Source organism: Barbatula barbatula (assembly GCF_947034865.1).
Source record: "Barbatula barbatula genome assembly, chromosome: 10".
NCBI lineage: Eukaryota > Metazoa > Chordata > Actinopteri > Cypriniformes > Nemacheilidae > Barbatula > Barbatula barbatula.
The window spans coordinates 19,850,790-19,871,935 of NC_136773.1; the positions used below are offsets into that span (position 1 = coordinate 19,850,790).

At 39.2% G+C, this 21,146-nt stretch overlaps 5 protein-coding genes across 9 annotated transcripts in view; 3 read left to right on the forward strand and 2 right to left on the reverse strand.

The window, feature by feature from the left end:
• Window positions 1-86: 86 nt before the first annotated feature.
• LOC306899925 (uncharacterized protein) lies at window positions 87-3,654 on the reverse strand. Of its 2 annotated transcripts, XM_079466520.1 has the most exons (8): window positions 2,858-3,486; window positions 2,441-2,664; window positions 2,233-2,331; window positions 1,947-2,048; window positions 1,704-1,817; window positions 1,510-1,618; window positions 1,363-1,425; window positions 88-1,231 (listed from the first exon to the last, which is right to left on the reverse strand). In XM_079466520.1, the coding sequence occupies exons 1-8, from the start codon at window positions 3,072-3,074 to the stop codon at window positions 1,137-1,139; spliced, it is 1,023 nt and encodes a 340-aa protein (XP_079322646.1). In that variant the 5' UTR covers window positions 3,075-3,486; the 3' UTR covers window positions 88-1,136. The 2 variants fall into 2 exon arrangements, with proteins under 2 accessions (XP_079322645.1, XP_079322646.1); XM_079466519.1 differs by having other exon boundaries at window positions 87-1,425; window positions 2,858-3,654.
• Window positions 3,655-3,714: 60 nt separating this feature from the next.
• On the forward strand, window positions 3,715-4,770 carry LOC306899928 (protein C19orf12 homolog). Its single transcript, XM_079466523.1, has 3 exons — window positions 3,715-3,858; window positions 4,105-4,286; window positions 4,369-4,770. Exons 2-3 carry the CDS (start codon window positions 4,127-4,129, stop codon window positions 4,632-4,634), a joined length of 426 nt encoding a protein of 141 aa, XP_079322649.1. The 5' UTR covers window positions 3,715-3,858; window positions 4,105-4,126; the 3' UTR covers window positions 4,635-4,770.
• Window positions 4,771-4,826: 56 nt separating this feature from the next.
• Window positions 4,827-6,327, reverse strand: LOC306899927 (cytochrome b-c1 complex subunit Rieske, mitochondrial-like). The gene is made up of 2 exons (XM_079466522.1): window positions 6,065-6,327; window positions 4,827-5,634 (listed from the first exon to the last, which is right to left on the reverse strand). Exons 1-2 carry the CDS (start codon window positions 6,192-6,194, stop codon window positions 5,024-5,026), a joined length of 741 nt encoding a protein of 246 aa, XP_079322648.1. The 5' UTR covers window positions 6,195-6,327; the 3' UTR covers window positions 4,827-5,023.
• Window positions 6,272-10,236, forward strand: rxylt1 (ribitol xylosyltransferase 1). Its single transcript, XM_079466521.1, has 6 exons — window positions 6,272-6,682; window positions 6,829-6,996; window positions 7,136-7,238; window positions 7,336-7,650; window positions 7,809-7,979; window positions 8,097-10,236. The coding sequence occupies exons 1-6, from the start codon at window positions 6,538-6,540 to the stop codon at window positions 8,497-8,499; spliced, it is 1,305 nt and encodes a 434-aa protein (XP_079322647.1). The 5' UTR covers window positions 6,272-6,537; the 3' UTR covers window positions 8,500-10,236.
• Window positions 10,237-10,628: 392 nt separating this feature from the next.
• The window catches only part of srgap1a (SLIT-ROBO Rho GTPase activating protein 1a), a 72,300-nt gene continuing 61,782 nt past the window's right edge, over window positions 10,629-21,146 (forward strand). For 2 of the 4 annotated variants that reach the window (XM_079465262.1, XM_079465261.1), the window contains exon 1: window positions 10,669-11,142. In XM_079465262.1, the coding sequence (XP_079321388.1) occupies window positions 11,076-11,142 (67 nt within the window). In that variant the 5' untranslated portion in view covers window positions 10,669-11,075. Of the gene's footprint in view, window positions 11,143-21,146 lie in introns of all 4 variants that reach the window. The other 2 variants (XM_079465260.1, XM_079465259.1) reach the window with 2 other exon arrangements.

Genomic DNA, 21,146 nt, shown 5'->3' on the forward strand with positions numbered 1-21,146 from the left:
CAGCACACAGTGTTTCATTATCATCCATTTGTAGTCACATATCCTCTTCCTAATGCCTAAAGCTTCAGGAAATGATACGCAAGAAATAAAAGACGCCAATATTTTATTCTTCATGATACCAGAGAGAAACATTCAGAAAAACCTCCATGAACAGATGAGGTAAAAATACAATATGGTGTGTTTAGTCAAACATAATGAAACTGCCAATATAAATAACAGAACAGTTTCGGTACCAAAGCACCTGCGAACGTGCTACCCACCACGTTCTCTAATGCCGGGTGGGTCATAAGCCCACATTAATAAACAGTCCGGATCGATATCAAACAAATTATACAAATACACCTCTCTGCATTCACCTTCCATTAGGGTTATAATCAGGGTCATCTGAGTCTGTCGAGTCTGATTCCGAGAATGTATCAGAATACAATGTATTTGCATCGAAAAAAGAATACATTATTCCCTCAGACTCTTCCTCTGAAACATTGCCGCATGAATCCCTGCATTCTTCCATGTTAAGTCTATGAAGACACACCTGAGGCTGAAGCAACCTAGACTGCATGAGGAAGCTCTGACTCTCTAAAGACAGTTTCACATTGTGTCCACCGAGATCAACGGTACCCTGCTCTGTAGCGTCTCTCGTCTCACATGCATTGTTTCTCGGTGTGTTACGTTGCTTTGATATAGATTTTAAGGATGAGCAGGATTGAAGGAGGGAGGTAGACGGTGAGGTGAGGACTGAAGGAGTTGGTGAAGGTGTAACGCGGTTCTCTGAGGGCTTTGATGCTGAAACAGACTGACGATTTGATGACACTTCCTGGATGTAGGACAATGAAATGTTTGTAGAGGAGGATGTGTTAGTGGCCAAGGAGTGCTGGTGTGGGGATGCTGAGTTTGTGAGCAGAGATGGAGTGCTTTTGGGTGAGGTAGGAGTGCATTCTGCCTGTACGGTCTCTCCGTCAAGCTCTTCGGAACATTCCTGAAGGATGCTCCTCATTTTTTTGCCGTGTCTGGAGCACATCTGCTCCGTACGTTCTTGGTTTCTTTCTACTTCTGATTCGGTCTCCGTCTGTTTCCTCCTCCCTACCGTCTCCTCCTCCAGCAGCGATGGACTACAGCCAGTGTGATAGATCTCATGCTCACGCGACATCTGCGTGCATGTGATCTCCCGTCCATCTCCACACACCTCTGCTGAACTTTCCTGAGGGACAGTTTGACTTCTCTGCCACAAACCCTGGAAAACAAATAACTCCTTTGAGCTCCTTTGTGAGAGTTTGTCTTCTTTCGCGCTGTCTTGAGATGGTCTGGAAACAATATGCAGTGCTCCATGAAGCTGTTTATAAACAGCTTCTCTCGGTTCCTCACATGCGTTTGAATTAAGTGATGGTGAGACGCTGTCATCCAGGCTCAGATTTGTTGTTGTTAAAGCTGAAAGACAAAACAAATGCAGATCAAAATAACATCTTTGCAGAGCTAATGTGATGCGCTCTGAGCTCAAATCGTATTTCTAACCGCAGTTTAGAAGTCTTCTAAGAATGATGGCTAGAGAAGCATTATCTCGTGCGAGTAATTTCTTCAGAATCTTCTCTCCTGCCCCCTGTGGTGGTGACTGCGTCAGTACCTGGACATGTTCGCAGAAATTTGATTAGTGGAAATTAAAAACACAAATCACGTAGGCTACATGCGAAGTGTGCACAAACACACACCTGTTCAATATGTGTTGGATGTGGAATAGCTTTATTCAGCTCTTCCAGATAGTGGGATAGTCTCTCTTCCAGTTTCTGTGCATAGCGTTCACCATAATGCTCCTCTATCAAATCCTGCAAAAGTAAATCAATGGCTGATATTATATTTATACGATTTTTATTGACAGTTTATACAGATAGTATAAAAAAAATATATATATATATATATATTAAGGAGTGTTTCAAAGACAAAGTTTAATTTACCCGTATGTAAGCCTCACGCTTCATCCTATCTCCCGCGAGCCCATGAGCAAAGGACTTAAAATCGTCTACGTTTTTCTGCATCAGCCCCAAGTGCCTCCGGCTCTGTGAAGGAGCACCATTAATAAAATATAATATACATATATGAAGACATTACTTGTGTGAAGTGCTTTGTGTAATAAAGACTCATGATTTTACCAAGCACCCGTGCATAGAATCACACACAGCAGATCTGTTCTTCATCTTCACTGCATCGTGGTGCTCCCTAGTGGGACGAGCTTGTACTTACACATTTGTAATACTGAGGAAGGTTGTTAGGGAACAAACTCTCAATCTTGTCATTGATGTTAGCAGTGCTCTCGTCGTTCCACAGCATCCACATAATAACCTAAACATGCACAAAATGATAAGGAACCATTACAGTCTCGAAAATGATATTCTGGTGGATTAGCCTGCAGTCTTTCATTGAACTGTCATCGGTCAAAACAATGTCTCACCAGTGTCTGCAGACCAAACATGATCTTCATGTGTTTGATGGAGGTCACAATTCTTGGCACAAGTAGGTAAGTAACATCCAAAAACTTGGTGACTCTCTCAAAGTGCTTGATGTCTCTGGCTTGCACGATCCTCATGACTTCTGCGGACACCACACGGATTCTGCAGGGCTCTTCAAGAGTCAGAAGACACATATCCCCTTCCAGCCATAACGGAGGACCAAGAACTGGAAAATAAACGGGATGTACCATTCACTTAAATGTGGTAGCTTGAATTTTAATAAAGTTCAGTTGAAATTCACACGTTGACCACCAACTGTGCACAGATAAACGAACCACACTTATAACTGTATAATTACAAGCAAATGCATGAATTCGAGTGAAGGTCTGAAAGTTTTTGTTTTAAACAAGATAACCCACCTATTAGGACCTCCATCATCCGTTTACTCCATGCATATTCAATAATCCATAATGGTAATTCGGGAATCAGGTTAGAGCATGCTTTCTCCAACCACAATTTTTCGTTAATCCCGGACAAAGCGAGAGATTCGGTGTTTAGCACTGTCATGTTATCCAAGCATAGGCTGTTGTCAGTGTAAATAAAGCCTGATGTGAGCTTGGTGGATGCTGGAAACATCCAATGAATGGCACCGGGGAGATGAACTCTATTTAAAAGTCACATCTGTCAGGCATGTCCGGGCAAGCTTAACTGGTACGTGACGGACGTGTAAAAAACCATCGATTAAGTATCTATTTAATGTAGTATCGAAGTTCCCTAGACATTAAAACGGATGGCGTCAGCATTAAAACGACAGCAGCAGATTCGATCTCGATCTACAAAAGATTGTTGACTTTTTTAAACGCTCAACTGGAACTTTGCAAAATAAAAGGACTTTTCGTAAAAGCGTAAAATACTTTCTTACACGGGGGAGAATCGACAGTTACTATGAGAGTACATTTTTCATATTATTAAAGTACATACAGTTTGTTAATTTAAAATTCCAATAGCAAAAATGTGAGAAATCTGAGTTTGTTTATCAGAGTCCATTGTTGCAATAGAAAATCCGTACAACTTTAAAACGCGAGGTCCTGCATCAAATGCTTATTTCAGACAGCTGGTGGTGCCGTAATAAATTATTAAACAAGTGAAAAGGTCGGTGTGAATCATATTAACGACATGTGATTAGACGTGGTTTAAAACGTATTCTAACAAATTCAAAACCATTTATTATGAGCCGGGGTCTTTTATTTTGAAAAGTATATTTCCTGCTTCACAGAGGGAATCGTGACACAGCGCTTGTTGGCGTGGTGTGTTGACTTTTGCTGGTTTGATGTGATCAGCACGTTTCCAAATACAAAATGTCTGATGTCACAATTTTGATATTCTTCTATTAATAGGAAACCTCGAATTTAATGTTAAGGTAAGATAACGACTCATTCATTCGTCCTTGCTAACAAAGTCTTGCGTTATAAATATGTTTATCTTGTTCATCTATTTAAATATTTTTTACTTCTATTCTTGTATATATTTATATTACGCATTTTTATAGAAATGTTTTTGATATCTTAGAAATGCACAAGCCAAGCAATACACTCATATATGTTAAAAGTAGTCAAGCGATTTATAGATCATGGCATGTACCTAAATAACTTCTGACATTTTTCAGCGTACATTGAAATATTTCTAAAATGCCGCCACGCGTCGATGATATAATGAAGCTTTGTTGCGAAGTGTCCACAAATCAACAAGTGAAGGCAACAGTGAAGCAGTCTGGGAAGGGAGCAGTGGCAGCCGGTGGTCTAGCTTTTGCTGGAGGTTTATTAGGTGGTCCTCTAGGAATCGCAGTAGGTAAGTTTGAATCGCTTTAACATGCTTTTGCAGTACAACACTGTTGCTGTGATTTTTACTTCTGTGCAATACTGTTTTTAAGGTGGTGCCGTTGGTGGACTTCTAGGATGTTGGTTGACAAGCGGACAGTTTAAACCTCTCCCCCAGGTTATCATGGAACTGACACCAGACCAGCAGCGGAGACTTTATGAAGATATTGTAGCCATCTTAGGCTCAATAACGTGGACTGATGTTGCACAACTTACTGCCCTTGTAATGGGAAATGCCTCACTTCAGCAGCAGGTGACAGCTACCCTTTTGAGTTATATTCATAGGGAGCTTCAAGCTGAAGTGCACTATGTAGACTAACACGAAAATGTACTCACCGACATTTTATGCCAGTCAATCATGTGTCATACAGGCTGTTGTTTGGACACTCGAGTGCTTTAGTCAGAAAAGGTTTACATGGTACACTTGAATCTAACATACACTAATTGTTTTATTTCCGGGGATGTGTGATTTCATATTAGGGCATATGTGGTGTAGCTATTTATCAATTATGCAGTTTAACACTTCAGAACATGCGACTATGCTATTGTTGAATGCTGGTTTTAATTTGACAATTAAATATATTTTTTGTGCCATGTAAGAACTGTAGGAAGTCAAAGGCCTTAAAACAAAATGGATTGCTTGCTTTAAAATATGTATTTATTACAGATATTGGAAGACAAATAAAAGCATTTAGAGGAAATGTCCATTCATCCAACAACTACAGTATTCTCATCAGGGAATTCATAATAAGGCACCTCCAGGTTGAGGGGTGCAGGTCCTTTTCTGATCCTCCCCGAGGCATCATAATGCGACCCGTGGCAGGGGCAGTAGTACCCACCGTAGTCGCCAGCATTTGCGATTGGGACACAACCAAGGTGAGTGCACACGCCAATGACGATGACCCACGTGGGGTTGGAGACACGATCTTTGTCATGTTGGGGATCCCGAAGCTCCGAAAGGTCTACGCTCTGCTCAGCTGTGATCTCCTTCTCCGTTCTGTGGCGGACAAAAAGGGGTTTACCTCTCCACTTGAACGTCATATTTTTCCCCTCTGGAATATCGGACAACTTGATCTCGATTTGTGACAAGGCCAGGACGTCAGCAGATGCACTCATTGAAGAAATGAACTGGGTCACAACAGTTTTGGCAGTGTAGACGCCCACCACAGCGGTGGATCCAGTCACCAGGTAAGAAAAGGCCTTCCGAGCTTCACCGCTGTCCTGGGAGGACTTCTTTGGATCCATCACCTCAGCTCGGCGATAATCAGAGAAGTCAGGGATTTTAATGTCAGTATGAGTAAGGCGTGCACCAAGAGGGCCTACCAAAAAGATAAACATACCACATTATTAGAGCCAATACAGGTAAATTGTTTTAGTGTTATGGATATTTGTATATACTTTACTTCAAAAAGAATACCCTGGTAAACAATAAATGACAAACCAACAAGAAGCATTCCTTATGAAAGTTACAATCGTTTTGTCATTGTTTAGTAAGTAACCATGTTTTTATATTGGATAATCGAAACTACCATAATTTTACTACAAATATCATATGGTAACACTATTAATAGTATAGTGAATTATACCACTAATAACTATTCGTGTTTGTCTGATAAGCCATGGTTAAAGAATGGTTAATTCTCGTAAAGGATACCAGGCTAAAATACGACGTTTAATCCTGTCTACGGTTTGATGCCATTTACCAACATCAGCCTGACAACTATCATGCGTACGTTATGACCACCTTACCGTTCAGAGAAGCCGGACGAGCAGACTTCTTCAGCACGTCTCCAGTGTTTACCACTGCGGGGAGTAAAGCTTTAACCTGAGCCTGCATGTAAGGGGACAAAGCCCCCGAACGAGCGGCTATGGACAACATTTTAAAGCGTTTTAAAAACCCTATCGGTCACACCGACCTTTGAAGAGAGAGCTTGTGCTTTTATAACCCCTCCCAGTGCGTCTCATAGCTGACCGAGTACTGCCTGAACGGACAGCGCACAATAGAAAATAAATAAAAAACGCAATTTCCTTCACTAGACTATTCAAATGTTAAATAAATTATATTTGTTAATCATTACCTCCACTTTATTTTTGAAAAGCGTTATATATTACCGTGTTTTACGGGGTTTTGAAGAGGCACCGAAAAGGGCATTTCTGAGCGATGTAAACAGTTGTCGGGGTCAGTGGACGGGATGCGCAGGATGGTTACCTGAGAATTAAACATGAGATTTTTTATGCGTAAAATTGTGATCATAGTTGTTCTAGCTTATGCGATATTTTCACTTTATGCAGCATATAACGTGTTCTTTAATAAAAGGGTTGTTTCTCGCGTGCATCGAGTTGTCAAAAAGGGCTCTGCGCCTTTAGGTAAGAGAATGAATGATAGTGATTTCTAAAAAAAATAGCTTGTTAAACTTATGATGAAATATATCGTGCAATTAAACATTTTCTTAATTAATAAGCAGAACTATAACTATTACAGCTTGCGCATTGATAAATGTCCATGTTTGTAGATACTGGGAAAGCAGGTGAGGAAGAGTGGAACCCATGGGAGGAAGACGAGCGTGCAAACTCTATCGTACTTCAGAAAAACCGAGATGCTTTCAGATCACACCAAGATCGTATTGCTAAGAACATGCCAAAAAGATATAAAGTTCAGATCTGGGGAAAAGCTGCCATAGGTAAGTTGAGAGGATGATTCCAGAAGTCATTGCATTGTCTCTTCTAAATTACATGAATATAATAGATTTCTTAAGATGAGTGATTAAAAATAAACGAGACCATAATGTAAATAAGACCTCACATCTTGCATGTTCCTAGGTCTTTATCTGTGGGAGCATATTTTGGAGGGGCCTCTTAACCCACCTGACATATCTAGCCATTGGAGAGAAGGAGAGGTTCAGTCGGGGAAGATCAATTTTAGGTGAGTTTTCACCAGTACAAGACTTTATAATCATGCATCTTCTTGTTGTGAAACAACAATATTTGTTGTAATATGTGTTACAATAATATGTGCTCAGTTTCTACACAGGGCCAGCAGTGGTCCAAGGACACGTATCTCTTGAAGCAGACAGTGGGGTGTTGGTGTTAAATGGCCGTGTTCAACAAAAAATTTCCTACTCCATCCAGTGGCTTCAGTATGTCCAGGGACTGGTTCAGGCTCACTCTGTGTCTCGGGTAGCTGTGGTCCTTTTGGGCAACGAGCAGTGCAATAATGACTGGATCAGTCCTTACCTGAAGAGGAATGGAGGTTTTGTGGACCTGCTCTTTCTTGTGTATGACAGTCCTTGGGTCAACGATAAAGACGTATTTCAGTGGCCTCTTGGTGTTGCCACGTAAGCTTTATTATTTATATAATATATATATATATATAATATAATTTATATTAAACAATAATAATAATAATATCAGAAACATTTTTAACAACGTACAGTATAAATCAGTGTTTTCCTGTAAGGATAATTTTCTCGTAATATATATTTTTCCTCTGCAGATACAGGAATTTTCCTGTCGTCACACTTAGCAGTCAGATGGTGAACTCTGCCAGGCCATACCTTTGCAACTTCCTCGGGACTGTATATAAAAATTCCTCTAGGGAAACTCTGATGAGCATCCTTAAGCAGAATAGAATGGAGAAAGAGTGTTTAATGAGTGCTAGAGAGAAGTATGTTTTCAAAAAGTAATGTCTGTCATCTAATCTGTTTTGAATCATCTTCAAAACATTTAGTGTTGTGCAAATGTACTTTTGTTTTACAATACTTCTTGCATGCTGTGTCAATAGGTGGCTTCCACAGGAGACGACAGACACTTCCAAAAAGTACCAGGTGGCACTAGCGCAGAGTGACCTCACTCTTTGTCCAGTAGGAATAAACACAGAGTGCTATCGCATTTATGAAGCCTGCGCCTATGGCTCTGTGCCTGTGGTGGAGGACGTCCTGACTCCAGGTGCCTGTTCAGCCGGCACCCGGTCCCCACTCCGACTACTTAAGGATGCAGGAGCACCCTTCATCTTTCTCAAGGACTGGAGGGAGCTGACTGCTATCCTGGAGAAAGAGAGAGTCATGAGCCAAAAAGAGAAAGCGGAGAGGAGAATGAAACTGTTAGAGTGGTATAATGGCTTCCGTCAGCAGATGAAGGAAAAATTCACAGAGGTCCTGGAGGATTCCTTTTTCAAAGTCAGTTAGGATGAACTTGGGGAAAGTCAATCAGAATTAAGAAAGTGAAATGTAATTTATGGAGATGCTATGCATTGATATCACCTTTCTTTAGAGATGTGTTTAGTTTGTATACAGTGGTGCTTTACTTGTGACTCTGTTCATTTGTGATTTAAATTGTTCGTAGGATAGTTCGCTCCAAAATGTATTATTTCATCATTTAGTCACCTTCATGTCATTCCAAATATGGACTCTTGTCTTCTGAACACAAAACAAGATATTTTGAAGAATGTTGCAAACAACATTGCCCCCCATTGATTGTCATCGTATGGGTACAAAACCTACCTGAGACATTTATCAAAATATCGTCTTTATTGTTCCACAGAGCAAAGTGCCATATACAGGGCTTGCGAGTCAATAAATGATGACAAAAAATATTGTTAAATAAAATAGGTGTTAATCAGATGCTGCTGTGGATTAATGCTCTCCATGATAAGTATTAATTTATTATAAATTATGACATTTAATTAAGAAAATACATAATACCTTCATGTGGTATAGTGTATAGCATAAATGTTGTTATCTAGCTAGGGATTCTGTATTTTACTTGGACAGTAACCACATTAGCATTTTATTTCATGAATTAACAATACTAAATGTAGTACATTTACAATATTTAGTCTTTAATGCAAAACTTACATCACATGACAACAGTTTGAAGTTATAGGTGCACTCAGTTACATTATACCATTACTATTTTCCCTGCTTTTCTTTAACATCTAACAGTTGTCTGATATTGGTCACAAAATTAGAGCTAAACAGTTTCAACAAATGAATTTTCCTAAATCACAGCTAATAAGCTCTCCATATTTTTCATAAACATTTACTCAGTAACTCTTAATTAAAGTCCCTGAGTCCAGCTGTTGACCTGTCATAGGGGACCCGGCCTTCCCGGCTGAGATGGTTTTCTCCCTAGGTCTTTTTTTCTCCATTAGTTTGTCATTTGAGTCTGGGTTCCTCGCCAACGGGCCATGTTGGCTTGCTCACGGGGAGACTTCCTTTAATAGATATTATTTACTAAAATGATCTTGCTTGGTGTTTAAACACCATGCGTTGTGTTTATTTTCTTATTTTCTCATGTAAAGCTGCTTTGGAACAATGCACATTGGTTACGTGCTATATACATTTTCATTTCTTACACACATGTAAAGTTATTTTCCGTTGAGTGCTATGTAATAATAAAAACATGATTTTACTTTTAAACTTGTTTATCCTCATTTTTTACACATGCATACCACCACTTATATTTTTATTATAGTTTTATGTCCACTGTAAAGCTGCTTTGGAACAATGTACATTGTGAAAAGCGCTATATAAATCAAATTGAATTTAATGTCTAGTTGCAGTGCATTAACTCACCTATTGCACTGCAACTTTAATAACCAATGTCTATAATTTATGCACACTTAAGTCACTTGCACTATTGTTTAGTCTAAATTATTATCTGTTCATATTCACCTGTACATTTATGTTCATAGTATATATCCATCTGTATATACTGTTCATAGTACATACCTACTGTCATATTTTCATGGAACATACCTACTGTAAAATACTGTTTCATATACCCACTGTATAATATTTTTCTAATATTGTATTCTGTATTTATTCACTGTATATCATGCACTTGCTAATTTCACTTCTGGTTAGACCTAAACTACATTGTACTTGTGTATGTGTAATGACAATAAAGTTCAAATTTAATCTAATCTACTGCATTATGGTCAAACATTATAGAGAGCGGTGAAATACAAACCTACCACTAGAGGGCGTAGATGCACCACAAGTAAGCTAAACTGTTAAAAACGCTCAAATATACCCAATCCATAGTGAAAGTTGAGGTTTTATGATTCAGACTGTTGAGTTATAATTTTAATATTCCCGGTATATTAAATCTCAAATCACTGTTTATACTTTTTTGATGGTATTATTTAAATACAGCCAAAGTTACATTATTTAACATCGCATCGATTCATTCCTAAAACGATTTAGGAAAGTTGTCAATCCCGTCCACATTTCCGCTACTTCCACCCCCCCCCCTCCCCCTCACACACCTCAAACCCCTCCCATTTCCAACCACTTGATTATCCAGCTGCCTTGAGGTCAGTCAGAATCCGCAAAACTGTCCGGCGATCAGTCACTCGAACGCGAGTATACTTTCTATAACTCACGCCGCCCCATTACAGCATTTTATTATGGTACCCTGTGTTTCCAGACCTGTCGGCGGGTGACTAAAGACGGAAAGATTGGATATATCGCCGGATAGAGCCGCGGACATTCGCCCGAGGAGGAAGGGGTTACTTGGGAACGACTACAGGAAACTCTTCATCCGTCTGCCCCGATGGCGCAATTTCATCGCGTTTCTAACTCGTTCGGAAAAACAACGAACATTCGCGACGGTGTTTGTTTTGGATTTTCAGCCTGAACAACTTGGTAAATACTTGAGATGTGCTGGGCGCTGTAAGTAAAAAAACATCAACAAACAGATCGGTTTACAAACATCCTGATAACTTATTCATCGGTCGCCTTGGTTGGACGATTAAAACATGTCGAATTCTGCAAAGTTCAAGAAGGACAAAGAAATCATCGTGGAGTACGAGAGCCAAGTGAAAGGTACGAGTCTCTGTATTCAAAAGCATTTAAATGCTGGAGTGAATGAATGAATGACTGGCCGAGGAAGTGGTGCAGTGAAAGTATTTAATCATCCCAACACATCTCGGTTTGTGCATCGTGCAGATAAAGTAATGCACAGATTGAGCGTTATGAGTAAAATTGGGAGGAATGTTGTTTTGTAAACAACAGGTTTGGATTGGGTTTATGGTACTGAGGTACTCGTATGCGTTTCTGTCCACATTGTAAACGATGCCACAGCTGTAATAAGGTTAAATGGACTCGCTCTGCTTTGAGTCTCAACTCTAATGTGATTTGATTTGTATTTCTATATTTTGTCTATATTACAATGTGTAATGATACGTGATCTGATATTTTCCCACTAAAACGTGTTACGTGCTTCGTCTTGGATGACTGCAGTTGAAACTTTTCCCAAAACTTCCCTCTTACTTTCCTGCACGCGCAAGACTCCTTTTAGGTCTCCTGAGCATCGTTGCAGGAAAGAGGCAGTTCAGCTGCATTGTGGTAACCATGGGGATGTGGCATCACGCCAAGGGCTGAGTCCTCCAGGACTGTTCGCCGAGAGAAATGCATGTTATTTATGTAGGGATGGAAGGGTACACTGGTATCATGACATGGTGTGTTTCTTGGAGCAGCGGTGCTCATTTGGTAGGAATGTTCAGTGTCTTGTTCATATGATGACTAAGACTGTTAATAGCACTGTGATGCACGGGATTCGTGCAGAGCGACTCATTGGCTTTGCGTTGGCAGACAAATGGGGTCGTAATAACACGAAGACACTCTTCACACAGCTGACCATTTTTTCCACAACGGGCAGAGGATGACTTCTTAAAGCACTTACCCATGTGGGGTGTTGACCATTGCGTTAAAGAGGCCATTCTTTTGCTGTTTTTGAAGCTTTGATTGTGGTCTTTGGGTGTTTAAAGGAGTCATATGACGGGGCTAAAGCAAATAGTATCGTTTGTTTGAAATGTAATGTAATGTGTGTATACATGATTTAAGGTTAAAAAACGCTGTATTTTCCTCATACCGTGCATGTTTGTATCTCCTCTTTGCCCGCCTCTGAAACGTGCAGATTTTTTACAAAGCTCATCGCTATGAAAAAAGCGAGGTGTGCTGTGATTGGCCAGGTCACCAGTGCGTAGTGATTGGTCGAATACTGCAAGCGTGTGACGGAAATGTAATGTCTCTTACCATATTTGGAACATTAGTTTCCAATGCAATTGTACTGGCAGGTGCGGCCGCCGAGGCGTTTCAAGGCAGGTCTGAGTGAGCATTTGCTTTTAGATAGAATGTATCTTTTGCTCTAACACTTTCATTTTTGCAATTTTACGTGTCTAATACATGCATGGGCAGCTATTAACATACCATAGACACAGAAAAACTCGTATTCGCGCCATATGACCCCTTTAACTAGGTATGACGACTAGGCAACCACTCGCGGCGAACATTCTGTCTCAACAATGTGTTCCAAACTGCGTAGTACTGAAATGTGCGCGTCTTTTAATGTCTACTTCTGGCCGCCTGGTGGAAGTATGTTTTTCCTGAATACGATGGTAACTACATCGAGTGCAAACCCCTGCAGCGTTGGAAACTTCAGCATTTCATTTCTAAGGTGATTTCAGATCACCCGCAACTTTCGGAAGATTTGCGTGGCTTTCAACCGATCGGAGGCCTTCATCTAAGCTTTGGACACTCCTGAAACATATGTGGACATAAATACAAAGCTTTTATCTTGGTACTGACGAAATTTCATCGAAATCCATAGAGGAGAAAGTACTTTACTAAATCGCGGAAATTGGGTAGTCACATTTGTGGCGGGTAGATTAGCGATTGTAAAAAAACATCCTCTGTATTTAATAATTAGCATTTTCGATCACATGACTTCCATTGTATGTTAACTATTTTCATATATTCCCCGTTATTATAAATATCATAACTTTCGCAATCCTCAACTGATTTTCACAATTCAAGTGTCGTCGTAAAGGGAATTTTCAGCTCTGTCTAGAAATCTGATCCATTTTGAGTTTAGGGGTGTTTGAAAATTTTATCATCATACCTACTTTAACAGTCATGTTTCTAGTTTCAAAAAGCTCTTTATATTTCACATATTTCAAGTCTATGTATCCACCGCTCTCCCTCCTCTCAGAAACGACTGGATTTTTTAAAGTCCCTCCTTCCGAAACGCTCTGATTGGTAAAGCTGACCAAGTCTGTCGTGATTGGTTCCCCACTTAGAGCGCGTGCCTGAATATGTCCCACCCAGCTTCTCAGGCTGTTGTGATTGGCCAGTCCTCTCTAAGTGGCAGTGTATTCATTAACTTTGGCTTTAAGCAATACGGTAACAATGGCGTCAACTTCACTTCATCAGTTAAAAACATGCGGATCGATCGAAGGTCTGCTAGTGCATGTGCAAACGTCAATCTTTGTTAGAGATCACAATTTCTTTCTGACTTTGGCGAGGGAAATGACACCTGACCGATTGGGTCAGACTGGTTATAGTAACACAACTAACGCTTCTGTTATTATTGCTTTTGTATACTGGACATAAATTGGATAATAAACCAAGCAGATTGACCAGGAGACATTTGCAAGCAGAACTTCAAATTATGTTTCATAGAAGTGTGTTACACAGGAAAGCTTTCACCGCCAATGTTATAGTCATGGAAGCTGTTATTTGACCGTTGGTTATCTTAGAATGTGTGTAGCTGAAATCCTATTACCAGTCGTAGGAATGTGATAAAAGTTAAAGTAAGTAAGCGTGTAGCTCAGTCAAATGTTAACAATCTCTGTTAACTAAACACTACTCCAGCGGCTCTTCCTCTATTCCTTCGGGCGGAGGTTTTTCAAAAACTCGGAATAGTGACATCATTTACCCGGTAAGTAAAGGGCTGTAGTCCGATTCCAGCTGTTCTGTTTAGTCCTTGAAAAGCGAATCCTGTTGACAATAGCTCGCTTGTCGAAGGTTGAGCTTTATAATTTAGCAGATATTGTTTATGCGCTAACAGCTGCTTTAACGCTATGGTATTGTGTTAATCCTCATATCGGATGTAGAAGAATGATTTTTGTCCATGTGACCATTTATGAACTTTGAAATTAGCATGTAGTGTACATTTCATATGTTTTTGCATACTAAACTGCTATTCTGTCATCTGTTTTTTCAATGACTTGCACTGTCCCATTGTTACAGCTAGTTTATCTTTTTATCGGACTGCCAAAGTGTTTTCCCTAACCTGATTTAGGACTTTTTAGGATCGACTACAGTCTCTGCAAAACTGCAGCTGTAGTTGTAAAAATGAAAGTGATTGAGGTAAAGCATAGCAGTAACAAAATAAAATAAATTGTGGGTTAACTACTGTGGTTGGTTGGGAGAGTTGGAAAAGTTCGACTAGTAAAGAAATATGTTGGAGAGGTGGAGAAAGTTGTTATATTTTGAGGAAAGTCAAACGTTTTCCTCCAGAGTAACAATCCATTATACACTATGAATGTGTATTAATATAATAAATGGAGTAAAGTTTGCTTTGATTGTGACCGGGACTTTTTTTACCTTTGTTTAATATCAGCAGTGTACACAGTCTTGTCATCTTGTCATCTAGAATATTTAGAATCAGTTCTTATGGAAAGGCTGTTAGAAACTTTGTAAGTACACCTGCTCATTATATATTCATTCATTTCAGTTCATTACACATCTGTTTAACTTTGCATTTAATAAATGTGCACTGTTTGTACTGTACTTTATTTTATTTATTTTCTATTCTAAACTGGATTTTATTTAATTAACTGTTCTGTCAAATGGATATTTTAATTTCTTCTATGTTAACCACTTTGAATTACCATTGTGTATGAAATGTGCTTAATAAATAAACTTGCCTTGCCATTTCAGTTACATTTTGTTGTCAGTTTTTAAAGATTAAAAAATAGCCATTTACTTTCTATTCTGATAGCCACAGTCTATATGAAACACAGAAGGTCTGGTAACTGAGAAAATATGTTGTAGGCTCTGGTGATGAAACGAAGTCCTAGTGGTCTATTTTTTAATCTTTAAAAACTGACAACAAAATGTAACTGAAATGGCAAGGCAAGTTTATTTATTAAGCACATTTCATACTCAATGGTAATTCAAAGTGGTTAACATAGAAGAAATTAAAATATCCATTTGACAGAACAGTTAATAAAATAGAATCCAGTTTAGAATAGAAAATAAATAAAGTACAGTACAAACAGTCGGACGGTCAGAGGCACAGTGCACATTTATTAAATGCAAAGTTAAACAGATGTGTAATGAACTGAAATTAATGAATATATAATGATCAGGTGTACTTACAAAGTTTCTAACAGCCTTTCCATAAGAACTGATTCTAAATATTCTTTCCAATGAAAACATGCTGATTATTCATGCTATTAATATCCTAAATGCTATATTTATGCTATACAGTATATAGCAAACAGTAAACTGACTGACAGCTTAAAATACTTTAATACTGCTGCATTTTCGTTTACTTAAGCTTTACAGAAAAAGGTATTTATATGCGACGTGTCTTCGGCGGGAGAAGCAACGCTCAGGGAGCAGAATGTGTTCAAATAAAGCGCGTTTGGCGCCAAGTAAAGATAATCGAAGATATAGAGGAAAAATATAATCCACATAAATGTCCATGAGTGCGCGTGATTTGTACATCTGTTATGTAGACGCGCTGCTCAATTTAAACCACAGAAATAGTCTGATTTATTTTTGTTAATTTACTTGTTATCGAGTTATCAAGCTAGCTCAAAATGAAAGGCGTTGAAATCGCACTGGCTCTTTATTCCTTCACCTAGATCTGCAGCATATAGCATCTTATAGACACACAAACCTGTCTAGAAACTCGCTAGTAACCATTGACTACCATAGAAGGATAAATATCCTTGTACATTTCTTCTTTCTGTTAAACACAAAAGAAGATATTTAGAAAAATATTGGAAAGCAAACAGTTCTGGGGTTCTTTTGACTACTATTGTACTTTACCAAATTTAAAAATTTGGGTTAACCATACCTTTAAGTAAACATGGTTGTATTACTTAAATTCAGCGAAGAGTAAACTTATAATCTGTTCTCATGGCCTGCTGGCAAACACAATAGCATTGTTTGCTTTGGCCAGATTGTTCGTTTGATGTTGCACAGTTGGCATTCTGCTCGTGGCACCAGGTCACGACTCACTGGCCTGCTCCTGTTGCCTGCTGGCAGGGGTGCTGTCCTCAACCTGTCATGCAAGAATATTTCCCCCCATAAGTGTTATAGCCTCTAATGCAGCATCTCGATAACACGCATACCTTCTTATGGACTTCTGAATTATGCATCACTTGTATTTATTTGTTTTTATTACAAGGCTCGTTGAAATGCTTGATTCTGATTGGCCAGCCAGAGCATAAGCAGGTTCGTTATTCCCAGATAACAACCTCTCAAAAATAATTTTAAGACAAATAAAATCTAAATATATCTTTTAATAATATATATGACATTTAACTTACAAATGATTCAACCAAATTGCCTGATCGGGACATTTGAACGTAGTTTCTTACCTTAAAGCCAGAAGTAAACAGCTTTTCATTGTGGAAGGATGATCTAAAACGCGTTTCAAATTCATTTCATGTCCAGTTTTCTCTCATGTAGCAAGAAGCCGTGTAATGTACAAGCAGTCGCTGTTATCGTGAAATAAGCTTATTTCTGTGATAATAACTGGCTGCCTGCATCATCCCTTACATAATGTGTTGGGTGTGACTTAGCAATAGCTTTCGAGCTGCTTGAAATAATTGCACTTATGTTATATCACTAAGCTTTAACTAGTGTCAGTTTTACTTTGTCATTGTGGCATCAGTCTTCATAAATGATAAAAGATGTGGGAGTTCATTGTCAAAAACTACATGGAGTGATGCTCAATGTGGCAGCAGTGATCTTGTATTTCAGGAACCTTTGGGGCAATCATTTGTAATGCTACAATATATATTAATAATATAATTTGGTTATGCAATACATGAAATATTAGATAACCGCTCATATGTGTGAGTAAAGTGTGAGTAAATGATGACCCTTTAAACGCAACCCCAATTATTTTTCTGTAGAATTCCCACACTTCCTGCTTGAGTCATCCTGTACCACCGTTCCCCGCAGGTCCACAAATACCCACCATCTGCTCCGGCCAGGCCATCAGCCTTTGTGCTAAAGTGTAGTGGTCCAACAGTAGATGTTCACCGTTGGTGGTGGAAGGGATAGCGGGGGTTATTGATGGGACCATCTGTGTCCACTCTCCCTCTGTCTTGTTTGATAGACTAAGCCTGTCTTCTGCTTAGTCTTTCCATCCATGCTGGGCTTTCACCCCACCCAATAAAATCTACTTCTCTCCACCCACACGTCACCCCTCTTGTCCACCATCCTGAACATGAACAATAGAAAGTCAAGGGGTAATGTGGGGTGTTTAGCAAAAAAAAAACCCGCTTTAAGTAACTCGAGCTACTGGATCCAGAATTTAAGTGCCATTTTATTCAATGGTTTAATTTTTAGTTAAGGCTGGGGATATGAGAATAGTTTGGTTTAGTGCTTCATATCAATGCCGTTGGAGTTAACGCGGAGGTAACACACGCAGTTTCACCCAATCTAATGGTAAACTTGAGCACCTATAGAGTATTACATACTTCATATCTCTGAAGAGTCTTAAGTTTTATCTTTTACATTTAGTCATTTAGCAGACGCTTTTTTTTAAAAGACATTTATAAAAGACAGATACATCTCTACAATAATTTCCGAAAATTATCCGTCTGGTTTACGTGTGCATGTGCACTGTTCTTGGGGAAATTGCCCATAAAGGAAAATAAGGCGTCCGCTGTTTCGTCACGGTAATCCATGGGTTAAAAAAACTTTGCGAAACTTGTACGAAAGCTGAGTAAGTAAAGTTTGCATAGAAATACTACGTTATGCGTCCAACTGGTGTTTTGACACTTTGCTCATATTTAGCATTAGGAAGAATCCAACACTTGTAACGGTGTATAAATAAGTCACAATGCATGAAATGTCTTTGCAAAAAACCTCCTTTAAAGAACCTACTTCATTATTTCAGGTAAAGGAAGTGATGCAGTAGTGTGAAAAGAATTATGATGTATCAATGTGTAATTCAACAGCCATGCAAACATTTTTGTTGCCTCTCGCGGTCTTTGATCCATCTCTGGGAGAAAGAAAATCGCAATAACTCCATCTGAAAATCTAAAGACTAACCAATAAGAAAAGAATTGCACAAGGCGATACCAAAGCTTATCATCTATTTTGACAGAGTACAGCTGTGTTATAGGATGAAGACTGAAAGAAATGTCTCTTAATCCATTTATCGACCACTACTGATTTCGGTTTATCCTCTGAGCATAGTGTCCTTGCCATCATTGGTTCTATATTTATTGGGATTGTAAAAGCATCATATTAGGTCTTAATGGTGTTGATTTGGTTTTTCAATTGTGTATGATACTTCGATTCAGTTTTTTGATGAATATAAAATGCATCTGTGTCTATCTCTCGATCTTTCCCAACAGATCAAAAGGCTCTGATGCTTGTGTATGTGTTCCCGTAGCAACCGTACAGATCACTCTGTCATTGTTTATCGTCTGTTGCTCAAAGCAACCCAAGATGCCTCCTCCTCCCAACACCTGTATTCCCTCCCAAGGCCTCCCACTAAAGCTCTTGTCATCCCCTGGGTTGTTGTCGTTCTTGCCATCTTGTTCACACACTACAGGGTATAACGTTGTGATATTTATATTATCTTTTGAAGTTTATTTGTTGTATAACCCTGCTGTGGTTCATTTTACAGCCCATAATGCTAGTCGACGTTTACGGTTGGATTGGTCCACTGACTTGGCTGTTCTTTCTGTACAAATGCTATTGGCGCATAGCCCAGCATGTCTTTGTTTTCATCCTGCTTAAATTAATGCAATCACAAACAATCATTTGTTTGGGGGCTTCCACGTGGTGCAGATTTTGTCATGTTGACCAGTCAGGTTATGATTATGTTCATCAAATACGTGGTCAAGGAATAATGGTTGAGTTAAAGAGGGAAAGTTGAAGAGCGATGATGGTGTCTTTCGGATGAGCAGTGAAAGCTTGGCAGGAAATTGCTTTAATATTGAAATGGCAGGACATCTCAAGCTGGCACTGACACATTTAGATGTGGCTCTGTTGTTCAGTTTCAAGTTACTTCAGACAAGCTTAAGCTCACACATTTTCGCATGAAAACCTTTTTGAATGAATTTTATAATACTTTACGTGTTCTTCTGTATGCAACAACTCAAGCTGCAAAAGTGGCGCCATCACTGCTAAACGTACCCTTCACAATGAACCGCTTCTTCTTCGGCTCTTGTCTTGGTTACACAAGCAACACACCTCTGGACACAGACGCCTAATGGCCATTGCCTGTCGACGTGGACAACGACGCACAAGTATAAACAAAAACCGGCGAATTGCCCACGGCGTAGGTCTGTCTCCACCCCTCAACCCCCCTTTCATTTCTCCTGTCTTCACCTTTTGAACTTTAAAGGTTGTGGGAGGGGGAGGTTTGTTGGAGGGCCAGCTCGGTCTAATCAATAGCCAAAGGCCATGCTTTCAATAAACCCTCCTTAAAAAGAATTCTGGGGCCACTGGCACTGAATCATTGGGGGTGGCGCTCTTTTGGGAGGCAGTGGTCAGGGATGAAATGTCACAGAAAGGCTTTCCCCTGTCTTTGTCTTCTTTAAGCCTGATTGATTATCATCTGTGGCAAAGGCTCTATCCTTTATTTATGCAATTCAAACAAGGTATTGAAGCAACCAGAACGTCCTTCCTCTCAGTTTTTAACATGGCTGATTTCGGCTCGGTTAAGTTGGTATTTAGAATTGATGTATGGAACTTGTTTGCTGTGGCTTCTGCCTATTTCTCCAATATGATAAAGTCTCTTTGTGGGTGTGAGCTGCAGTCAGAAAGATTCAGGAGAATTCATGCCCCGATTTGGATTGTTCGACTCCCACCCTAGAGAAAGAAACTATAGATGGTGCTGGGGTTCCAGCCGCCGACTAAAGAAAAGCCCATTTATTCATACAAATCTGAGAGCTGTAATTCTTTTTTGAGTCTTCTACCAACAGACAGCGTTTGCAGAGCCTATTATTCTGGCCTTCTTTAATGAAATTTAAATCGGCCACGTGTTATATTTCAGTGACATTGAGCCCACATGTATAACTACTTAGGCCACAATTGTGTTTTATTGTATAATAAACTGAAGTTTATAGGAGTTTATATACATTTTTTTTAATGATTGAAATTATCTATCGCAGAGGGTTTTACCATTGGAGAGCACTAATGCACTAATTTATTTCAGTCATATGACCAAAGACGTTCAGAGAGATAATGGTTGTAGAGATCAGACATTTTATCTACATTAATCTTCATAAACATTACAACATAATAGTTTTTAAATGTTTGGTGTATATATGTTGTTTTGTTACTGTCCCACCGAGCAGTGAGCAGGGTTGTGGGAGAAGTCTCTTATTGCATACTTCCTTTAACATATGGAGAAAGATAATGGAGCTAGTTATCTTCTTGTATAGCTCTATTATGAGCAGACGTTTCTCACTAGAGCTGCATTTTCGCAGTAAATCTCTTCCGATTCAGAGTTGCAACATTTACCTCCTGCAGCTAGCTACAGATGGTCTATACAGCTCTTTTTCTTTAAATCTTAAATCTTTATCCTACACGTTTGGTGAACACTTTCACCAAAGCTTGAACCAGTTTGATATCTGTATTTGAACAACAAAGACTTTGTGAAGGGAATCAGTAGGTAAATAAAAGCAATGCAAATATCATCGGTACAATCTTTACTCATAAATCTTTCATGTTTGCTATTCTTCTTTATTTTGTTTTAATGGTCTGGTGTAGATATGGCTTGGGACCATTCTTCCATGCAAGACTATGATTTAGTCCTCCAAACGAAATTGCAAGTTTGA